This window comes from Osmia bicornis, chromosome 6 (assembly GCF_907164935.1).
Source record: "Osmia bicornis bicornis chromosome 6, iOsmBic2.1, whole genome shotgun sequence".
Taxonomy (NCBI): Eukaryota; Metazoa; Arthropoda; class Insecta; order Hymenoptera; family Megachilidae; genus Osmia; species Osmia bicornis.
Window position 1 is genome coordinate 5,168,722 of NC_060221.1, and position 18,254 is coordinate 5,186,975.

Below are 18,254 nucleotides of genomic sequence, written 5' to 3' on the forward strand. Positions count from 1 at the left end.
CAATATCGCGAATCGTAATTACGACGAACCGTGTGCTCGCCTCTCGGTTCGAACATTCTGCGTATGGCAGGTTATTCGTTATCGAACTTGGTGGTTTTGTTACCTCTGCTCGTATCCCGCGCACATTTTCTCCGCGCGATAGGAATAACAATCGCAGTTGCATTGGGAAATATTCTAAATACCGTGATCGCGGAATGTTGCACTCGAATCGTAATTACGTATTTCGGAAATTAACTAATATCGCTTTCTATCGGCATTGAAATGAAATTTTAATCGATCGAACCGTCCAGCCAAACGATTGTTCACCGATCTTTTATATAATGGAATTGTGTGTTTTTCTGTTGAACGTTGGTTACAGCTGGAAAAGCGTTGGTAGAACGAATTTTTAATGTACCGTGATCGTTACACTTTCGAAGGGGAAACGATAACCTTTGAAGGGATATATTGTTTGATAAACGACCATGTAAAAAGCACGGTCGGGTGTGAACTGGTTAATGAATGGCAGTAATTCTTTCTTTGTAGATCAAGTGGGTAATTAGAAACGAAAGATCGTTTCTTGATTACTGATACGTAGCTGGGAATGGGAACGTGTTGCCGATATTTATCAATTGTTTTATCGAAATATTTAATAAATAAAGAGAGTTTCTTTGTTCCTTGAATTCATTAGAGAACGGAATCTCTAAAAATTTCTAATAAATCCGTCGTAGGAGATTTCGTATATCAGCTCTATAAAAGTAAATTTATCGGTGAGCGGAAAAGACATAAAGATTTATGAAAGAATCCGATAACGCTTGTGCCCTCGTTTAAGTATTCCTTGTATCTTTCATCAGCGTGTAATCAATTTCTCCCAACCCGTAACATCCTTTCTAAAAATAAATCGATACTTCTTCAATTAGCAAGAGAATCTTGGATACATTCCTCGGGAATGATTATTCTAGCCATCGAATGAAATAAAAGCCTAATAGTAGATTGTCTCTGGCTGGCTGGTAATGAAAATAACACTCGCGTAAAGATAGTGCTCGCGGTGGACACGCGTGTAACGGGTCCGAGCGGTGAGCGTGCAAGAGCCGAGACGAATCTTTGAAAGGCCAGGTTGGGGTAGTGCTATCAATAGTTCGTTCAAGTACCTACTGCTTTACCCTCCAACCTTTTACACACAGTGACGTAGGGAAAAGTAGTAGGGTCAGGCATAATGTCGACGTTCAGACAAAAGGGACGCACACCGTTCTCCTCGAGTCGTGTTTCTTTGTCAGCTTAGCGTTGGGAAAGGTAACAACCATACCGGAAGGCTTCCTGGTGTCACGATTTTACGCGTCGAACGGAAATAAACTAGCGACGTTATTGGAACAACGGCGAAAGGTCAGGGGGAAGGTTTTAAAACGAGCCAAAAGAGCATTCACGCGTCGCGTGTTTTATGAAAATATGACTCGCGTCGTTTTCCTCCTGCGATCCATAGATTTACGGTCGATGAAAGTTGGCGTCGTTTGTCAAGTAAAATCGAGCGGAACTACGGAACGGTTCAAAGCGAGCGACGAAAGGTGAGGGTGTCTGTTCCTAGCTCAACTTCCGAATGGATATTTTATTTCGCGAAAGGTGTTTCGCGAGTTTGTCCCGAGGAAAGTCACGTAAATTTTCGTGGACCAGACGGCAAGGAAGTTGGAAGTAACTCCAGCGCCGGGAAGTCGTTTCGAGAGACGACGTAATAGCATTTTAGCGATATCGAGCGGACTCGCGTTAACTTGCGTCACTAGCAAGCGGGGTGCAGAAGGTCGTCGAACTTTAAAACCCGTGTCCGAGTGCTCTAGAAACCTCGAATTCGACCGCGAGGATTCGTTGCACCCTGGATTATTTTTCGATCGAATTTTCCACCGTTCCCCTCTTACGATCAGGCATCCCCAGACGGATTCTATTTACGGGAGAACGTGTTACCTTGCTTTTGTCGTCGACAGTTTCGACCAGGAGTTTTTTCATTCTTCAGATATCGGAAGCCTGAATGTTAACAAATACGATCGATACATTGTAAAATGAATGTTTTATTACAGCTATATCGAACTCTGTACGATTTAATTATCTAGCGTTTGATTTTTCAAGTGTTTTTGATTTGAAAAACTGGTAATTTGTTTCCAATAATGAACTAGAAAAGTCGTTCGATTTGAAACGATTAAAAAGCTTTTTTACACTTCACCGATCCTCTTTCGAACAGTTCGTTACGAACAGAGTTTCCGGCGCAACGAATCGGCAATTACAGCGGGGCAAAATGAGAACGGGACGGAATTAAATTCGGATCGGGCTCGCGATTCGTCTGAGAAGAATTCAATTCGAGCACCTTTTCGCGAGCCGGTTTGCGAATCGCCAGGTGTTTCAACACACGTCGTTGAATTTTCGTTACGAGCACGTTCCCGCGAACGGATCGGAACGAGTGACCTTTCAAATGCTGGCCGACTATTCCGAAAACCTCGAATCCCCAAGCGAAATCTCGCAATCGATCTGTTACCCGATCAAATCCGTTCGTTCTGCTCGTTCCGCTCGACCGATCGTTAAATCGCCCGTCCGACCGTTTCCTTGCAAATTTATTTCGGGAAAATAGAAAATTCGCCGAGCGAATCGGCGACGATAAGAATTCTTCGCGACTTCCGCTATCAATTTTTACTTAATTTGCAAAACGGAGCAGCGCGTTAAAATTGCAACCAATGCATTTTAGATGTACGAATTCTTCTATCGAAGAGATGAAAAAAGAGATAGCAACAGAAAGAGCAGACGGGATGAAACGCGAGGGGAGGTTTCGTGTAATTTCGATCGATTCGCGAATGGACGAAACGAATTTTCAGGCTCGTCGCGTCCGTCGCGATTCGCGCAACCGTTCCTCGCGAAAACGGATCGATCGACGAACGGTTAGCAAAAGCGGCGGGTACAACGACCGAATTAATAACAATAACTCCGCGTAACGCGAGGTAGCTAGGCGTGCGAAAATTTATTGCCAATTTTCTTAGCTCGACGCGAACTTTCGTTATGATGCAACGGCACGGAAGCCGCGGGTATCTGGGTCGAGATTGAATTCAGATTCACGAATTAAAATGACCGTCCGATTGAGAAGTTTATATAAAAAGAAGGATCTACTAACTTAAATGATTTTCAGCGAGGAATCATTTTTTTACTCGGATAGTTTCATTTCTCCGCCACCGCGTCCTTCCACCTGTTTTCCTGTTCTCCGCCTCAATTTCCTTCTGCCCTTTCTTCCTAGTTCTCTCTCGCTCTTCCTCGTCGATATTTTTTTGTCTCTTTCACCTTCGTTTTTTGCACTGTACCGAGGCATCAAAGCTTTGTCGGCGCGTTGGCCGGAACAACGAGCAGATTCGAAATTAGCACGGCCCGATGGAACGGAGAGAGACGGCTCGACGTTTCCATCCCCCGAAGAGCAGCCGCTCGAATCCTACCTTTCCCTTTTCCAGGCGCCATCGAGTCTTCCTCGAGGGCCTTTGCACTCCTCGGCTACGTCATTACCACGTTAATCGTTCTACCCTTATCGGTACAGGATAGAGAAAGAGAGAGGCTATCGATCCTCTTCGAGGTATACGCGAAGCCACGCGACCGACGCTTACAACCCTCCCCCAAGCTTTCCAGGGTGGTCGTCGACGACGATATATATATATATTTCTTACGATAGGCGGAAGAAAACCGTTTGAGATATGCCCTTTGTTTTTCTCGACCCGGTAAATTACTATCTGTGCGGGGCATTGTTCGATCCTCGTGGCGGATACACCTTTTTTTTCTCCCCCTCGATCGGAGGAGCGGAAAAACTGGGAAGCGATAGTAGGAAAATATCGATGGCTTCCGGTTGCTTCGGGACGAACCGTAAGATCGTGGCGTTAACCCCTGTGGAATGATTATTGGTTAGCGCTAACCGATGCTAGGAGATTAATTTAATTAAATTGTTACGTAGCGAGGGGTGAAAGAGGATTCCGGTGTTGCGTGAGGATCAATTAAATTGAGGGAGAGCTACTTTAAACAGGGTAATAAATGGAAACGGAATTGAGAATATCAGTAGAATGACGTAGGAGTCGCGACAGTCGATGTGTTAAATAAGAATAATTATTGATTATAAGAGCTTAATTGCGCGACTATTTAGTGACCGCATAACACAGGTTGAACTTCGTTAACAGCCCATTTCGAATTACAACTTAAAGAAGTTTCCTCTTAATTTCCTTCAGTCATGGTGCTCGGTAACTCCGTTCAATTTAACCGAGAATATTGATAATCGCATTTCACTGAGACATCAGTCGTCGCATTTCAAGTTCGAAACACTCGAAGGAAACTGAAGTTATAGCGTTAGACTGGCATTTTCGTTGCACCGCAGAATTTCCAAGGAGAAGTTGGACTCTGGTCCGGAAACTTCGCTTACGGCGGACCTCAAAGAAGTTCCCTCGGTCAATTTGAAACTTTAATGAGTTTTTATCGAAACGATCGTAATTCTCGAGTCTCTCGAGAATATTATTTTCCGAAAGAATCTCCATCGTCCGAGCGTGAAAAATTCTCGCGTGACGATCGCTATATCCTTTCGTAGCCGGAGGATAGATCGTTAAATTCATGCTTGACGAAAAAGTTTCGTGACATACGTGAGAAACAATACGTTCCATCGTTCAGGATCGATATCGTTCTCGGTTCGATCTCACGTTCAAGCAGCTTCCGGTGTTCACGTGAATCGTCACGTACTCGGACGTCTTCGAACGCAGACGATGACTGCGACGTCCTCGATGATTGTCAGCGCACGAAGGAAGTCCCTTACGCACGCGGCTCGCATACCCGATGTACTACACGAAGAAGAATAGGCAAGAAGCGGTGCTCGTGACCGGTAAGGTGAGCCAGGATCGGGGGATTTTTTTTCTTTTCAAAACACGATGCCTGTCTGCTGAATCGTAATGTTAGAAAAATTGATGTTGGAACGTTGTTTGTCATCAACTCTACGGAAACGTGCGTATCTTTGGCTGAAGAATGATGATTTAAAAGTTATGCAAAATGGTACTTGTGTCGCATCAATTTGAATAATTGTATAAAATTTTCGTCAATATTTTTAATACACAATGATTGATCGTCACCGAAAGCAAACGATCATTTTTACGGAGATACCCGTCTTGTTCTGAATATCAAAAGAAAATCTGATCATACACTCAGAGAGAAGAACGTGGAAAAATAAAGGAAACAGGAGGAATAACGAATCACAGTTGCATCGAGTTTCCGGAAAGGAAAGCCGATAATTCTCTCGGGTGTGTATTCTTCATCGATACCGCAAAAAGGAAAAGCTTTGACACCTCGGCACACGTGCACCGACCGAGAGCAAAGCTTGCTACTGGTCTCCTAATATCCTATGGGAGGCTGTGCCCGCCATCGGTTATAATCCTCGGAGGATATAACTCTTGGAACGGTTGGAGGGTGAGTTCCGTGCACCGGACGTTCTTAACGCCCGAATCGAACGGGACGTTGTCGAAGGAAACGATAGAGATAGAAGCACGGGGTGGAAAGGAGATCGGTAATCGCCGCGACTTAATGGTGGAATAGACGGTAAATTAAAAGTAATCGCGGAACGGTCGATTTCCTGTGGCTTCTGTGGAGGATGAACGGAGGGAAGCGATGGAAACCGTGGCACAGGCCAGAATAGAATAATTCAGTTATCGACCTCCCTTTTCAAAGGGTAATTGTTTATCATAGAATCGAGGAATTTATAGATTCTTTAGAAGATTTTCCATCTACTAAAATTCATCAGATTCGAGTCAACGTGACAGTTTCTTTCGTACCACTGTACGAATAGCTCTTAATATCTGCCTCGGTCGTTTCAATTGCTCTCTCTCTCAAACAGAGAAAAGAAAAATAGAATCTCCATCAACAGGACGTCGCAATAAATTTTCAACGGTACATTGCACCCGTTGTTCGAACGCCGGAAAATTGGAATCGAAGCTGCGAGGCAGCTGATTAAAAGGGTTCCTTGCTCGTTAAGAAATCGTTGGTGACCTTCGGTCAACTTCTTCGGGATAGGTCACCGATTCCTTGGTCAGGATCTCGTTCAGACGATCGTTTTTCCAAGCCGTAGACGTTTCTCTCGGTCGGTTGGCAAACGGAAAAGAAAAGAATAGGGGGAAAAAAGAGGACGAAAAGGGCGGGCCATTTAACCGCGGAACAGGGTCAAGAGCTTTCCGCGATTCTGCTTCCAACTTTCCGCTCTTTGGGGATTAATAGAGCGTCCCGTGGGAAAACGGAGTCGTTGCGTTTCTAGAAAGAGAGAGAGGGTTCAGTTAGTCGTGTTGAGAATGAAATCGCTGCGTGGAAACAAGGAATTAAACTTTATCTCTAGCTTCTCCATGGGACGATGCGAGAACATCGTTGGCGAGGAAATGAGACCCTCGAGTGCTCGTTCAGATTTCGTGTCTTACAGTTTGCAACGAGATCCTCGAGCACTGTTATTACTGAACAGTTTGTGTTCGATAGATCCTCTGATTAGAGGAATTTAACCCCTTATCTCGCGGCTTGTCGTACATGGCGCAAAGGAGATTTTCATGAATTCATACGGCGCATCCTCGACGGGTGTAATTCTTATTTTAATACTACTTGAAATAAGTGTATCGACTTGTATAGCGGCTAGTAAATCGTCGTAACATAGTTCCGCGTCCGAAACACCGGTCCCACTTCTCAGCTTGTCCGTGCCACGATTTTTCTATGATGAAAATCTCTCGGCCGAAGAGAAGACGGGAAACGTTCGCGAGGAAAACTGGTGGAAAAGAGGGAAGCCGAAAGAAGTCTCCTCGATTCGATTGGGAACTTGTTGTGTCGACGGCTGAACGATGAGAGTCTCGAGCGAGAAGCCGACCTCTTGGCCGGCTCGATATATATTTTTCCACCAGACTGTGATTTATGGCCGACTACTTGAATGGAATTAATAGAGATTATATGCCTGATGCATTTATAATGCACCGTTTCTTTTTCTAATATCAATCTCTTTCAACGACGCACCAGATGCGTCGTCGACTTAAACATTTAAATAGACGACAAAATCAAATATCCTCTATTTATTCGGTGGCGTGCCTTATGGTTACGCCCATATGGCGCGAACCTTTTTCTCTCTCTTTTTTTTTTCTTTTTCGAACGGAACATTAGCATGGGGAAAAGGGTTAAAGGCAGAGGCACGGATCGAGCCGTTCTCGCGGCTAACGACGCCTATTCTTCGGCCCCTGAGAAGCGATGGCCACGTTGACCCGGCTGTTTCTCGTGACTCACGGATGTTCCGTGACTTAGTCACAGCAGTCGACGGTACGCTTTGGGTACCTGCTACGATGCTGAACGAGGTCGACGTTCGCCTCGGAAACACAAATCGGCCATCGATCTGTCGCGATCGGATCTACCTCGGGCTTGATCCGTTATCTGCCTCGATGGATCGAGTCCGCACAATCGAGATGGTAAATCCCTATCCCCTAGTTCCTTCCCAGGAAGCGTACCGACTATGTACACTGTAGTCTATCATTAGGTGAACGTAACGCTCGTCGCGTCTCTCGTGAATCGCTTTGGATCGGCCGCTGAACAGCGATAAAGATCTTCGGGATAAGGAAAGCTGCGAGTATTCTTTGATGCCTGGACAGGAAGGTTTGATTTGTCGGAGATGCTTGATGCCGATCTTGGTGCTGGAATTCTTTCGTTCTTCCAACTGGGACAGTTTTCAGCACGTCAAATGTCAGTAATTGCAATTATTTTATTTTATTTTAATTGACGAGACAAGTCCCGGGGTACATAAATGAATATTATACAATTTTACAGAAGCAGGTGTCGAAAATTATATTGTATATTATTTCATTCTTCAATTGAGCCCGATGTATTTCAACTTAATCAAGAACAAGATGTATTTCGATACAAAAAAAATAAAAATTATACTTTGAATGACCCAACATACCCACAGTCCTATTATCCATTATTATTTTTAATAAATAAAATTTTCGTATCGTCGTATATCGCGCGATATGAAAATGATTTCCATAAAGAACGCGTAAAGTTTGGCTCGTCGGAAATGGGCGAGCATGGAGGAAAGTAAAAAAGTGATTTATTGATTTTATACAGTCGACTAGGAGTCTCGAGTTACTATTGACTTTTTCCTTACGAGCATAACTCCCACGAATGGTTGGTAGAGGTGTTCCAAGCACGAGGGAAGCCCTTCCATTTCATAATCGATAAAAGGGCCCCAACGCTTCCTCCTATTTATAAGCCTCATGTCGATATCTATGCTAGGAAATTCGCCAACGGGCTTAATCAGCCGCTTTGAGGATATAATTGAGTTGCTTTTATAATGTTAACCCAAAGTTAGTTGCATACCCCGGTACCCTTGTAAATTTCCTCTTCGAACTTTGCAACAATTAATGAGTAAAGGAGAACAAGCTTTGCTTTCCGTGAAAGCTGTCCGTCAATCATTATCTAAATTATTCAAATGTCAAAATAATGCAACTCTTATTAATCTTGAAAGTAGTACTGATTTCTCAGAAATAAACTTTTGCCTTTTCTCCTCGTCATACTTTAATCCTGTATCATTTAAAATTTATCCCAGATCTTTCCTCCGAGTAGAGCGTAAACTTCTTTTGCAAATTCGTTCTCGAATACTTTCTGCGAGCCTCTGAAAAATTCCAATTTACTTAGCCGCGCAAAAGTAAGGTTCATCCTGAAATTTGTCGAATTAAAAACTGAAGGAAATCGTTGGAATTTCCCTCTCTAATGAACGCAGTATTTAAAGTTTCACGGTAACGAAGCAATTTTCGAAATAACAAATTTATCCGTTCGATGCAGAATTAATTACGGAGCCGTTAGATTGCCGCGAAGTAGAAAGCTGGTGTGGACATTGAGTTTCATTAGACGAACTGTCGAATACTAATTGACGACGGCGGTTTTTTATCTGTCCGTATAGTTACGGATGGAATTAATGAATTCGTTCTCTAAGATCGTAACACGCTTTTTCCCCGCGTGTTGAAATTAATTGCAACTCGGAAACTCTGCAGATAAATAGTTGGAGGCGTTGAAATCACCTGAAATCCTAATCGTCGAACCGTGAATTTTTACACGTGTCTTCATTAATCTTCCTGGATTACATTAAATTGAAGATAATGATCTGGTGTCTAATTAGAGAGCAGTGTAATTTTTCAACTTCCTCAAATTCTAGGACAGGGGAATCGAGAAATTGAATACGATCGAAGTTCGTCAGGGTTTAAATACAATGGATTTTCTACGACCGATAAACTTAGAGAAACATAGATTTTGTTCAACGATGCGGAACAAAGAATCCCAAAGGAAGAGACTTCGCTCAGCTGGGCTCCTCTTTGGGAGTGAATCACCTCCGATGCTTATTCATTCAGAATGCGAGTGTGCCAGAAACGAGCCGTGTAAATTTCTGCTGAAATTCAGGATTCTACGATACGTGTTCCTTCGACTGAAATATCGGCTCAAGGGTGTACCAGGATACTATTATATATAAAAGACGATTTTTAAAAATCTGTCTAAGCTCGTTCCGAATTCTTTTAAAATAAAAATGTATATCAAAACGTCTACCGTGAATGTCACGATTCAAAGGGTTAAATCGAACATGGTAGCATATCTTCTCGACCCAGATGAGAGTCGAGGATTCGGTCGAGCGACGTCGACAGTCGTTACGGAACGAAGCGTAAAATAATATCTCTCTCTCTCTCGTATCTCCTTGTGTTTCCACGCGAAACGAGAAACGATCGATCGAGAGATCTCGCGAAGGATTCAGAAAAAGCACGTGGATGAACGCGATGCATCTTCTTACGAAGATCTTTGACCCCGTTCGAGGTTGACGTCACCGGTGGATTTGCGTCAGGGCTCGTTTCGAAGGTCCAAGGGCCCATTCAAGGAAGAGCGCGATGAATTTCGACTCGTTTGTCGAGCAATGTAAATTACCTGGACGAAGGTGGAATATTCAAACGTACCTTTTTCCACGACCCTCTTTCAGCACTTTGAGTGCCACACGTTTTTTGTTGGATCGTTTGAATCACGTTTAACCTTTATCGTGCAAGTTCACGTGAACTTTTTTATAATTCACGAATCGTCGATGAAACTCTTTTCCATTCCGCTTCGTTCCGCGATACTTATTTCGTAATTTCATTTCCATTTCGAACCCCACCGTTAATTAGCACAGTTGAAACGAAGAAAAAGTAGAGCGAAGTTGAACGAAAAATATAGCTGAATAAATCTGGATAAGTGAAACTTTGAAAAATCCTTCTGCAACTTTCTTGCCACGCTTACCGGTAGAATGCTGCGTGAAAACGGTTTACTCGAAAACAAGTTGGTCGAGGAAAAGACGGTGAATTTTTATCCCCGGCAAATTTTATCCGTCTAGCAAAGAGACCATGAAAATTTCCACGAATCCACGCTCCTTAGTCAGTGCAGCTTGAACCAGCGTAATTAATTATCCGCGACAGGAAGTGTACAATCGCTTGGAACCGAGTATTTTTGTTTCTGCCCGCTTAACGAATCACTGGCCAACGTCTGCAGACCAATAGACCGGCTATTATTCATCAACTTGTGACATCGTTTCCGACGGATCATCTTCTGGTGTTCTACTTTTACTTGTAATCGCGTCGTACGCAAAGTAACGAGCGTCTGGACGATGATTCATTAACCCTTCCGCTCGAAAGATGACATTCTCTCATATTTTTTTTCAACATTCTTTCCTTCTCCATTGTAAAATACAACGCTGGTTATTCTTTATTCGCCGTTAAAATGATACTCTCGCGAAAAGAATTTCATATTTTTTCGCTCGGCTAAAGCTGGAAGATAAAAGAGCTCGTGAACAATAGCGATAAGGGTTGCTTCCAACGGGATCGAATTCAGAGGTACCCCTAGCGTCGAGGAAAATTAGGGGTTGCAAGAAAGACAGTCTCTCCCCTTGACTTGGTTTCGAGAAGGGGACAGAAACGTAATTTGCAACGCCTTCGTAGATGGCCCATTGCCATCTCTATCGTTGACTTCGTCTCGTTGGTTAACGAAATGGCTGCGTGTTTCGATCATATGTCTTCTTCTGGTAATACGTATCTGTTTCTTTTGCTGATCGATAATTCATGTAAATCCAGCTGCTTCCCTCGTGCAATGAGTCATCCCGCAAAGGATTATTTGTGCAGACATTCTGTACATTTTATTACTTTAAATCAGAGTTTCATCGAGATATCCTTTACTTAATTTGATTAATGTAAACGAGAAACGAAGGAAAAGAATCGATGAACTAGTTTTCCCTCTTACCTTAAACCCCTTTAACCTGAATGTAGACAGTGCAGTCCCTGCTCGAATCGTAAAGTGAAATGTTAACCTGAATTTATGTCTCGCGCGAGATAAATCGGTGAATTTATTAAAGGTGCACCCATTGAATCGAATCGGAAACTCGTATCGTTTACGATCGATTACCCTCCGGTGCTCGTCGGTTCTTCAAACTTTTATCGCGTCAACATCGTGAAATTTAATGAGCTTTTATTTGTCTTTAATAATTAAATATTATCCAGTTATTAACGAAAGGGTTATTACTTCCATCGTAACCGGGTTTCTTTTAACGAACGTCGGTCTAATGGTCACGCGAGTAAATTATTTGCTCGGTACGATTCATCATCGTGTAATCGTGTTTCGTACACGAGTTCTGAATGCAGAGAATTCATTTGTGCATCGAACAGAGGGTGATTCGTCTAGGTGTACGCCCCTGCAACGCAATAACGTCCGATCGGCCACCCCTGAAACGAGCGCGAGCGGTTGCAAGAGCCCCGAGTAGAAGGGTGGAAGGGCGTAGTCCCGAAATCACGAGCTTCTATGTATCCATTCAAGAAGACGATATTCGAGGGTTCGAAAATAAGCCCGACAAATCTGCGGGGGGTTTGCTAGACTCTCGCGAACGAACGGTCTACGTAACTGTTGTGCCCGCGATAAAACTGGCCGGATTATCCGTCCGTAGCGGGGGTGTGTGTGTGTATTGCATTGAAAACTCTCGGTAAAAGTATACATTCCTCGGTAAAGAAAACAAACGGGAATGTTTCCACATTTTCTTGGCTTGTTTGCGATCTCCGTAAATGGTTCCTTCTTTTCTTTTTCAACAATTTAGATTCTTGTTTTGATATTCGTCGCGGGGATGAAATACGGGGCGATTGTTCGGACGGGGGTAATATTTCAAAAGGAAGGAATGATATTAGGGAGAAAAATGATGCGAGGGAAAGATTCAGATTATGTTTCAGGAAATTGAAAGAAATATTTGAAATTATTGTTAGTTAAAGTAACTCGATCGATCTTAACCCCCTATGTATTGCATTCCGTTCCTAATTGGGAACTTAAATTTCAAATAATAAATTAAATAGACAATACTGAAGACTCTGAGTTGGTTCCAAGTGGGAAGATTGCGCAATTTTCGAATAAAATTTTATTATTTATTTCATAACTACACTAATTTTTAAGTAGACTAACACCACTTTAGTAAAATTCATGCAATATAGGGTTAAAATAAATTTTTTACGTAAATGTCCATGCAATACGTAAAGAATCACCCGTTCGAGCCAGGAACATTGTTTAACATTCCGTACACGCGAATTGCCTCACCATACGAAGCTGTTAATCATGCAGCGACAGCACACCATAGCCGTGACATCGTAACCCAGCCATCCACCGATTAAGCAAAAGGTTCCGAGCTTTGGCAAGCGGCTCGTTTAACGCTCGGCATTGTTCACTTTTCTTTTCACCATGAAAAACTTCACTGCTGCCTCCCGTTGGATGCACTTTCCCTCGTTTTAATCCTTGCGTATTGTCGGGAGGACCTCCGGTGCCCCTGAAAATAGCGGCAAAGTGCGTCAGTAGGATGTTTTAATTCGTCTTTGTCAATGGTGCCACGAAACGGCGCCATTGTTCGTCACATAAAAGCCCCATCAGATAGCGAGTATATACGGACCACCATCGTGGGATATCGACCGTCTACTCGGTCTGTACATGTGTTTCCATGGTGTCTGTGTACGACAGGGCCAACAGAGAGGAAAGGATATCGTCCCAATGCTGGTGTCCTATGAAAACGTTACTCTGCTCGCGCCATGGTGTTCTCCATGGGGTTCGTCGTAGGGTGAGCTTTAAGCTTGCGTATCCAAATCGAGGAACCTTGCCGTGGCCATTGAGTTATGTTGAATATCCAAGACAACCCTTCGGGGTGTTTAATTAAAAACTTGTGCGCTATGGTATATTTTGATTAAAGGAAACATTTTTTGGCCCGTCAAGTTTTCCTGTTCGTCCGAGGGACGTTTCTGCGGGTTCCTTTGTCCACGAGGGAAACACTGTTGGCAAGCATTTTCCATCGCATCGATAACGTTTGGGGTCGTTGCCGAGGGTTGCTGAACACGATGGACTTGCTTTAGGGGAAGTAAATGATGGTGGTGCTTTCTCGGATACTTATTGGAAGCTTAGCAGTTGTTGCTTTGGACATTTTTGTTCGTGGTCTGATTACGTTTCACGTTTTCACGGCGACAGAATAATTAATTCCTTTAACGAACGTACAAATATATCACCGGATTGAATTCGTGCGACCATTTAAAAGCGTCCACGAAAAATCTGAATTGCTGATAAATTGAGTTATCTTTGAATCGGTTGAACGCGATTTAAACACACGTATAAATCACGGCCACGAGGCTGCTTTCGCGGTTTTAGTTAAATCCACATTGATACACAGGCCAGGAGAGAAAACATAAATACCACGGCCAACTCGAGCCTCCTTTTTTTTTATTTTTTCTCTTTCCATCCAGCTCGATTCAGGGCGGAAAGCAATTGCCACGGTCCCTCTCGCGCGTTATTAACGAGAAATATCGAAGAGAACCGCATCCTGAATTACAGTCGGAGAAATTACACGCTCGAGCGTGTGGCAAGATTAAGTGTCGCGTCTATATTAAGTGTCCCTGTTCGCGAATATCTCATCCAAAATTCATTGATGTCACTTTCGAACTCCATTTGCATATACGATTCTATGAATAAGAACCTTTGTTTGAATCCCTTCGAGATCCATTAAGGATTTTCTCCATTCCTAGAAGTCCTTAATAAATTCGCTTAAAATTATGTGTTTTTTTTTCTGTCTTCAACTTCTACAAAATTATTTCTATCGAAGAACGGTCGTTTTATCGCGAACAATTAAAACCGAGAGAAATTACGATCGTTTCGCGAGGAATTCTACTGTCTCGGTTAACGCGAAAAGTTGAAAATATTTCCACCGGTCGCTTCTGAAATAACAAGCTCTCCCGTGGAAACTTGAAATTCTCCAGTTCGTAATTACGTATAGTGTAATGGTGTGTCATAGACGACAGAAAGCATCATCGTATTCAACTAAATGAGGTCTCTAGACACGGTCTAAGTTTATTTATTCTTATTATCCGCGGTTTCGTGTACACATTAAAATCGTCGCATCTGTTTATTTGAAAAACCAATTTAAATCAGGAATATGATCTAACATAATTTTCCGAGATGGTTTCTTATTTTTAGAAAAAAAAATTTAATATTCCTGTGAGTCTGTGTGTACCTCTTTAAAATGATTATACCATTTAAAGTTACATAATTCTGTTCCTTCGCACGCTAACAAAGGATAATAGAAACTAATTTACATTTTTCCGTGACCGTGTTAATTAGAGAAAAATGCTTTTCTTTCGGTGGCATTAAGCGTTTTCGAATGAGAACAATCGCCTAGTTAACGTTCCTATTGCTGCCCCCTGTTACGCTCATTCTAATTTAGCATGTTACTCGGAAACGCTGCTTGCATGCCTGATTTGTCTCGCAACACTGGAAGGAACACGGTAAAGAAGATGCATGGGGTAGAAAAAAAGGGAAACGAGAGAACGCCCTAAAGTCTTCTTTAAATACAACGTGATCGATGATCCAAACGGAGGGGTCTCACTGTTTAGTGAAAACAGTTTCATAAAATCGTTCGAAATATTAGGTCTATGTCCAGAAACTTTGCTCGTTTATTGTAGCCGTCGTGGATGGGGATAATAAAACCTGTCCGCCTTTAATCTTAATCAGTCTTTATGTATGGAGCTACCTATGTATAAAAAACTTTTCTTGTTTATACAAGGTATTTCTGATCTGATAATATAACCAGAAGGGAGAATGAATCTAAATGGAAAAATGAGTCAGAAATATAGAGTGATATTTCTTCCTACGAGGCTTCATTTCTGAATAAATCAGTGTTGAAAGATTCATCAAAATTCTTATCTTTTAAAAAGACCGCTAAAACAAGTGGCGCCATCTTCTGTCTGGTGCTAGAAAGAAGCTTTTTTGTTCCACCGATAGGGAGCGCAAAAAATATATTTTAAAAGCGCCCTCTAATTAGAAAAAGGAGAACTACGAATCGATGTATTTTTTGCGCTCCCTATCAGCGAAACAAAAAAGCTCATTTTTAACGCCAAGTAGATGGCGCCACATGTTTTAGCGGCTTTTTAAATATAGGAATTTAAATGAATTTTTAACTGGGATTTATTAATAGCACGCTATTGTTTAAATAGATATATACTAATTTGATTTCAGGTGTGAGGGTTTAATAAACACGCGATGGAGAGAAGAAAGTGATGCTGAAAATCGAAACGGAAGCCTCCGTCTTTCGAAATCGTGTTCACCATCGGAGATGGAGACTTTCCTCGGGGCACGTATCAATATAGAAGGCGCTTAGAATCTCTGGATCTAAAGGGGAACATCGAGCACGGGGTCCAAAATGGGCAAGTGTTGCAGCAAACGGCAAGAGCCGCAACCCCTTGGTGAGTAACACGCACCCCTATTTTTCTCTTCTACAACTACTCTTCTCTGCTTTCAATCTCTTATCATCTCTCTATAAACTAAACAATGTTCTAATATTAATGTTCGGTCATTTACATTCATTCGTAAAGTCATCTGAAATTTAGTGTTCATAAACGAGGACGATTGAAATCGGTTAAATCGTCCGGCAAAACCCAAAGTCAGTGACCTAAGGAAGAACATTCATCACACTTTCGGGTAACAAATGTTGGTTCCATTATCCAGGTTACAAGAAAGCAGACACAGGACTAAGCTCAAAGCATAGCAATGGAGGTTCCTTGGACCGGTACACCGCTGACCCAAATCAAAGGGGTGTGCAAGCAAGAGCGGATATTATTCGACCGAGGCCAACACCTTGTAAGCTACAGATTCCGCATCAACCCCGTAAAACAAGCTCGCCTGTCGTTAAGCCTGCATGTGTGTATTTTATGTTACATTTTTTATTTTATTTCCTAGCATAGTGTATCTTAAGTTTACCAAATTAAATTTATTTATAAGAAATATTTCATTTCTTTTTCTTAATTAATTTTGTTGCTTAATCGAGGCTTGCAAGAAATATTAATTTCCATGAAACTTATGGCTGTGAAGAAATCAATTTATATGTTCCTTTTTTTTTATGTTATCATTAACATATCGATGACCATGAATTACAGTTAGCTTCTATGTTTTTTATTTTAACCGTAACTAAAAACTGTAACTAATTCAGTTGCATATTCCCATTTTCGCTCGTGTAAATTGAATAAGTACCGTGAACAATTGTGTCGTGGCTACTTGAAACGTTTCGACCGATATTCTATCAATGTTTGCGGTTCGATCGCAACCGATACACCGGGGTCCGAGAAAATTACGATTCATCTTGCTTAAATAGCTTCCATTTGGCGTTTCGTGTAAATTCTATTGTTCCCGATACAGCGCATTCACAGAGATCGAACAAGATCGTGGTAGCTCTCTACAATTACACTGCCCGCGAGAGTACCGATGTCAGTTTCGTGAAGGGCGATCGAATGGAAGTATTGGACGACTCGGAGCCTGACTGGTGGAAAGTTTTACACTTGACGACTTTACAAGAGGGTCTTATTCCTTGGAACTTTGTCGCCGTTGAACGTTCGGTGGAGAGCGAAGAGTGAGTACCAATTACTTTAATCCTTAGAAGTAATTACAGGTGAATATACTGATTGTCTGTAAAAAAAGGGATTTCCGTGATTTATAATCATAGTTTCTGTTGTTAATTATAATGCTTCGTAGAATAAAGATCCTCTTTCCTTCTTTAGTTCGCGACGGCTTAATATTTCTACCATTAATCCTCGCTTCCTTAAAACTGTTATATGTACATCGTCGACGTTGTTCTCTTCCAGTTGGTTCTTCGAAAACGTCTCGCGTAAAGAAGCGGGTAAGTTGCTCCTTGTGGACGAGAATCCACGTGGAACGTTCCTGGTTAGACCCAGCGAGCATAATCCCAGAGGATACAGTTTGTCCGTGAAGGACTGGGAGGAAGGCAGGGGTCATCACGTAAAACACTATAAAATTAAACCGCTCGACAATGGGGGCTTCTTTATCGCCACCAACCAGACATTCCCCACACTGCCGGCCCTTGTTATGGCTTACAGCAGTAAGTCTCCAATTTAACTGACTGATTCTCTTCACCATTGTAGATATTCATTGAAATCCTAGTCCTTCATGACAATTCAACACGATGTTGCAGAGAACGCGTTGGGTCTCTGTCACGTGTTATCGAAGCCGTGTCCAAAACCACAGCCAGATATGTGGGATCTCGGACCTGAATTGCGTGACAAATGGGAGATCAACAGGAACGAGATACAGTTGATACGGAAATTAGGTCACGGTAATTTCGGCGAGGTGTATTACGGGAAATGGAGGAACAAGATCGAGGTGGCTGTGAAGACGTTGCGACCCGGGACCATGTCGACCGAAGCATTCCTTCAAGAGGCTGCGATAATGAAACAGTTCCGGCATAGACACCTGGTCGCGTTGTACGCGATCTGCTCGAAAGAAGAACCGATCTATATCGTCCAGGAGTACATGTGTAACGGAAGTCTGTTGGATTTCCTTAGAACAGGAGACGGAAAGTATATGCAGTTCGAGGACCTGATCTACATCGCGGCACAGGTCGCCTCTGGCATGGAACACCTTGAGAGCAAACAGCTGATACACAGAGATCTGGCGGCGAGGAACGTGCTTATCGGTGAAAAGAATAAAGCGAAGATATGCGATTTCGGCTTGGCGAGGGCGATCGAGAACGACGAATACTGTCCGAAACAGGGGAGTAGGTTCCCTGTTAGGTGGACGGCGCCAGAGGCAATTGTCTATGGGAGATTCAGCATCAAGAGCGATGTTTGGTCTTATGGTATCTTGTTAATGGAGCTCTTTACTTATGGCCAAGTTCCTTATCCTGGTATGTTCTTTTATAGTTTTTT

At 42.5% G+C, this 18,254-nt stretch overlaps 1 protein-coding gene across 2 annotated transcripts in view; it reads left to right on the forward strand.

The window, feature by feature from the left end:
• Positions 1-18,254, forward strand: part of LOC114878262 (tyrosine-protein kinase Src64B) — a 37,264-nt gene that overhangs the window by 14,234 nt on the left and 4,776 nt on the right. Inside the window, exons 2-6 of one of the 2 annotated variants that reach the window (XM_029191854.2) lie at positions 15,556-15,782; positions 16,045-16,236; positions 16,732-16,942; positions 17,175-17,428; positions 17,522-18,232. In XM_029191854.2, the coding sequence (XP_029047687.1) occupies positions 15,740-15,782; positions 16,045-16,236; positions 16,732-16,942; positions 17,175-17,428; positions 17,522-18,232 (1,411 nt within the window). In that variant the 5' untranslated portion in view covers positions 15,556-15,739. The remainder of the gene's footprint in view (positions 1-15,555; positions 15,783-16,044; positions 16,237-16,731; positions 16,943-17,174; positions 17,429-17,521; positions 18,233-18,254) is intronic. The other variant, XM_029191855.2, reaches the window with a different exon arrangement.